At 35.9% G+C, this 5,248-nt stretch overlaps 1 protein-coding gene across 3 annotated transcripts; it reads left to right on the top strand.

The window, feature by feature from the left end:
- The first annotated feature begins 267 nt into the window (after positions 1 to 267).
- LOC130999206 (uncharacterized) lies at positions 268 to 4,815 on the top strand. Of its 3 annotated transcripts, none has more exons than XM_057924707.1 (16): positions 268 to 422; positions 522 to 612; positions 1,138 to 1,312; positions 1,428 to 1,533; positions 1,628 to 1,710; positions 1,807 to 1,833; positions 1,922 to 2,052; positions 2,171 to 2,278; positions 2,674 to 2,754; positions 2,865 to 2,929; positions 3,296 to 3,352; positions 3,436 to 3,507; positions 3,591 to 3,830; positions 3,932 to 4,047; positions 4,310 to 4,402; positions 4,537 to 4,815. In XM_057924707.1, the coding sequence occupies exons 1-16, from the start codon at positions 375 to 377 to the stop codon at positions 4,676 to 4,678; spliced, it is 1,635 nt and encodes a 544-aa protein (XP_057780690.1). In that variant the 5' UTR covers positions 268 to 374; the 3' UTR covers positions 4,679 to 4,815. The 3 variants fall into 3 exon arrangements, with proteins under 3 accessions (XP_057780690.1, XP_057780689.1, XP_057780691.1); XM_057924706.1 differs by having other exon boundaries at positions 1,922 to 2,058; XM_057924708.1 differs by having other exon boundaries at positions 1,922 to 2,058; positions 4,526 to 4,815.
- The last annotated feature ends 433 nt before the right edge of the window (positions 4,816 to 5,248 follow it).

Below are 5,248 nucleotides of genomic sequence, written 5' to 3'. Positions count from 1 at the left end.
GTGAAAAATAAATTTTTGCTACCTTTGGGATTCGAACTCAGGACCATAAATCCATCTAACATGATTACGAATCAACCGTAGATCTTGATGATCTAAGGGCTGAAAATGATTCTTATTTTATATCTTAAGAAATGCTCTTATTTTAGCTCTTCCCTATATATATATATATACACACAATAATAAATAAGACGGTCGAAACCTAAAACACGTTCCTAAAATCAATAAATTAAAATAACAAAAAATAAATTAAAAACCTAAAAAATTCCAGTGGCCAATTCAAAATTTACATAAGCTAAAGGGCCCCACGCAAACCCCATTATTCAAGAGCTGATTTTTATTTCTAAAACCTTCGGAATTCGGAGCTTCACAGTGCGATGGCTTCTGAAGAAGCCAAGCTCGAGCTTTTCCTTCAGTGGCTGAAGGTGCATCGACGCTTCTAGATTGAACAATTTTAGCTATTAATTTTTGTGTTCCAATTAATTTTTGAGAAAGAAATATTGAAAAAAGGCTTTTGAATTCAGATCAATGGAGCGGAGTTACGGGGCTGTAGAATCAAATACTGCAACTCGAGTAAAGGGTTTGGAATTTTTTCATCCAATGATGTTCCTGATGGTAAAGTATTTTGTTTTATTTTTCATTAGAAATTCAGTCTTGAATTATTTTGCTTAGTTATTTGATTTTCACAGAAATTAGAATAATGGAATTCAGGAGCCTTTTGGGAATGAAATTTATGATATTCAGGATTTTCTGAAGATGTATTGATTTAAAAGAAAAAGAAAAAAACTTGAAGCCGATTGATGTGAATATAACATTTCCATGGCGAAGTTATGATCCCATGTTTTGAATTAAAAAAAAAAGTACTTGCGTCGAATGAGATCACATCACATTGGATAAATATAGTTTTTTCTTGACATATAAGGTATAAATTTTGGCAAGATTGCCTCTGAAAACCTTCTTAGTTTGTTGCAGTAGTCTAGTAAATGTTAGATCTTTCTGAGTAAATATGAGACTCCAGTTTTGGTTATTAAAGACTTGTTTTTTCTTCAGTTTTTTCATAAAGAGAAATTGCAGTGTTATGAGGTTTTGTTATAAACCTGCAAAAAAATCATCTTGGTTGATTTAGCTTTGTAAAATCAGGAATTTTTCTGGTGATTCCGCTTGATCTGGCAATAACTCCGATGAAGGTGCTAGAAGATCCATTAATTGGACCTGCGTGTAGGTCAATGTTTGAGGAAGGGGAAGTAGATGACCGATTCTTGATGATGTTGTTTCTAACCGTGGAGCGTCTGCGAAAGAACTCTACGTGGAAGCCGTATGTGTATACTATATAATGTATTTGTCACTTTTGTACTTTGTGAAGCAGAAGTTTTATTTTATAGGTTTCTTGTTTTTGCTTGACAAACAATTGTCTTGTGACTTAATCTCAGATATCTTGATATGCTTCCTACTGAGTTTGGAAGCACACTTTGGTTTACTGATGATGATCTTTTAGAGCTAAAGGGCACAACACTGCATCGGGCGACTGAACTTCTGGTAAAGTATAATATGCTTAAATTTCCATTTAGTCGCTTTGCTCTCTGATATTTACTATTAGCATATGTGACTGAAGACAGGTTTCTGTTAACAGAAGAAAAGTTTAAAGACTCTGTTCGACGAGAAAGTGAAAAAATTGGCAGAAAAGCTTTTGGTTCTTGCTGGAAACCCAGAAAGGTGAGTGCAGACTGTAACGAGCATTTTCGCTTTCACATTTTCACCTTGGTAATAATGCATCTTGTGAATTCTATCTTCCTTGTTGGCTTTTGGCAGTGAAGTGAGATTTGAAGACTTCCTTTGGTATGTTCAGACCACCTTCTGCTTCTATACATTTGAACTGTTTAGACTAAGTTCTAGGAAGACCATTGATATGAAAACATCCTTACAGGGCAAATTCTATATTCTGGACTCGAGCTCTTAATATTCCTTTCCCAAGCTCGTATGTGTTCCGAACAGGAAGCAGCAACGCTCCTGGTGCATCTACCAATTCTACTGAAAAGTTGGCAAACGGGGAAAATGGTAAATGTAAGGTTGCTTGCTATTACTTCCAACGATTCAAGAACTTTATACTTAAAGTTTGATTCTTTGATTCACATTTCTGAGAGTTGGCGATATCCTTTCTGTTGTGTTTAATCAGCTCCCGAGATGAATAAATCGAGCCAAGTTTCTGGATCTGAATCTACGTCACGAGGAGATACTATATGGGTTGAGGGTCTTGTGCCTGGCATCGACTTTTGCAATCATGGTAATCTAACTATCTTGGCTGACTGTTCAATGTTTATGATATGCAGTTTGCTCATTAGGTGCATTATACTTGGGGAATCAATCTTACTTGAAGCCACTGTATCACCCTTAATTTTCACACCATTTTTCCTTCTACTTTCCATTTTTTTGTTCCTAGATATGCTGGTTGGTAATGCACTATAAAGATTTTTTGTTGAAAATACTTATAGAAAGAATAGATTGCGAATAGCTTTCTATATGGTAACTTCTCAAGTTTAATTCATAGAGATGTTTGAATCACTTATAATGTGAGAGTCTAATTTGATGTTCAAATTATATTCTTTTTGGTATATTATGCGACTTGAATGAGACTCTCTCATGTCATTCTCTTGCCATTCTGCAAAACTGTTTGTCTAGACTTAAAGGCAGCAGCGACATGGGAAATCGATGGAAGCGGATCACTGACCGGAACCCCTTTCTCGATGTACCTTCTTTCTGGTACAATTCTTTGAGGCATATTGTACTATTTAACATAGTTTTATCTAAATCTAGTTAATTTAGGAATGTGGATTTTAATAAGATGCTAACTTTTTTTTTCCCCTCATCAGCTGGGATCATTCCTTTCCAAGGTGAAAAGGAGATATCTATCAGTTATGGTGCCAAGGGAAATGAGGTATGCTTAATTTCTGGAAAGTTTCTTTGAAATTCTCTCTCTTTCCAAGGTGAAAAGGAGATATCTATCATTTTCTTTGATATTGATTTATATTGAAATGAATAAAAGGAAACTACAAGCCTAACTCATTGTGCAAGTGATGGCTTTGTCTCTTTCTGCACAGGATACAGAAAGATCATTCCTTTTTTATGTATTCATAATTTATTATTAATTAATATCTTCTTTCCTCAACCAAACACAAAATTATTATTCTCTCTCTCCTTTTTAATAAATATGTAAGTATTGTTTCAAGGGTCATGCTAGATAATGTTATAAACTTTTGTTTTACATTCATAGTGCTCCTTGATCAATTTAGATTTGATGCAGGAGCTTCTGTTCCTTTATGGATTTGTCATAAAGGACAACTCAGATGACTATCTTATGGTAATGTTCTTTCCACTATACAATCTCCTCTCTCTCTCTCTCTCTCTTCACCATTGACATTATTCCATCCACAAATGGTGCAGTTACATTATCCTGTGGAAGCAATTTCCGATATGCCCTTTTCCGAGGGCAAACTGCTGCTTCTTGAAGAACAGGTCATTGATTGAGCACCACACTCTACTTTGCATAAACACATGCTTCATTAAGTGTTTCTTTGATCCATGTTTGGTATTCGCAGAAAGGCGAACTACGGTGTCTTCTACCGAGAAGTTTGCTTAATAATGGCTTCTTCCCTGAAAGCACCTCGCCACGAGGAACTAACAGCAATAACCGGGGGTTCGACTATACTTGTAGTGGACACCGCAAGCCACCCTCGTATGCTGATAAACTCGTCTTCCCCGAGAAGCTCTTGACCGCCTTGAGAACAGTTACCATGACAGAAACTCAACTTCACCAAGTCTATTCATCACTTGAGAAGGTGTGCTATGTTTTCCGGTTTCTCTCTGCTTGCTTAATTCTTCTTGATTTTATATAATGTTTGCGAGCTCGTTTTCCTCGATTTTCCCCTTTGTATCGTAGCTTGTTGGATCTGGAGTTGAGCGACGGCCGTCTGAAAGTGAAGTGCGTGCGGCTGTATGGGAGGCTTGCGGGAACTCCGGTGCTCTGCAACTCATTGTTGATCTTCTTTACATGAAGTAATTTTCGCCATCTCAAGTTCTTCCCCTTCCATAAGTCCCAAAAAAATGGGACACACAAATTAAGAAAATATAGATAAAGTAAATGAGGAGAAAGATAAAGAAAGTAGATAAAATAATATTTTTCCTTCTATGAGTTGAGACATTATAAATGGGACGTCCCAAAAAGAAAATTGAGACGCTATAAGTGGGACGGAGGGAGTACTCTTGAAGAAGTTGAATTCTGCTTGAATGTTGGATTAACGAGCCTTTTGTTTCGAAGGATGACGGAACTCGAAGAGGGTTCCGGCACCGAAGCGCATGACGCCGAGTTGCTTAAGAAAGCCGACGTCGTGGGGGCTGAGCGCGACACAAGGTACGTTAACAATGATGTCAAAACCAAAGTTGGTATGTTAAAGATTGGATTTTTTTTTTTTTTTGTAAATATTAAATGTGAATGAAGTTTAAAATATAAGAAACGATTTCTTTAAATGGTTAGATTTGGTGCAGGTGTAGCAGCAACGGCTCTGTTCCGATGAGTCGAAACGCGTGGGCTAGTGTAGTGTACCGTCGAGGGCAGAAGGAGCTGACGCGACGATTCTTACGGGAGGCGGAGCATGCGCTGCAGTTGGCGTTGAGGGAGGAGAGCTAGACGTCTTTATCAAAATAAATATAATTTTGATGGATTCAACAATTTTGAGATTTCAATACTCAAAATCTAATGTATAATTTTGATGGATTCAACAATTTTGAGGAAGATAATCAAATTTACTGCATTTGGGAAACAAAGCAGAAAGTTCACTTGCAATTATGTTTTTTTAGATTTAGTATAAGTTCAAATATAAATACATGGATAAGTTAAAATAATTTACTGCTTAATTAAATAAAAAAATAATTCGTCGAAGGTAACTGAATGAACTGTTTCCATGTTCGATTATTACATAAACTGTGACATTTATTGTAACGTAAGTCAAAATTTGCGTAACGACAAATCTACTCTTACAAAAAAAATTCATAGATAGGTGTAGCAGATTTTTTATTGCTATTATTTTTGTTCTTTTTTTCCTTCACAAATTACAAAAAGAAAACAATGACTGCAATCGTCACTGCTGAGAGAAAAGGGATTGTAAAGAGTGCTATTATTGAGGCAGTCACTTCTATTTTATAGTGTTGAAATTAAATCTCATCTTTGAAATTTAGTTTTGATAGATAAAAATTATTT

The sequence above is a fragment of the Salvia miltiorrhiza genome, chromosome 8 (genome assembly GCF_028751815.1).
Source record: "Salvia miltiorrhiza cultivar Shanhuang (shh) chromosome 8, IMPLAD_Smil_shh, whole genome shotgun sequence".
Taxonomy (NCBI): domain Eukaryota; kingdom Viridiplantae; phylum Streptophyta; class Magnoliopsida; order Lamiales; family Lamiaceae; genus Salvia; species Salvia miltiorrhiza.
This window is presented reverse-complemented; position numbering and strand designations above follow the sequence as displayed.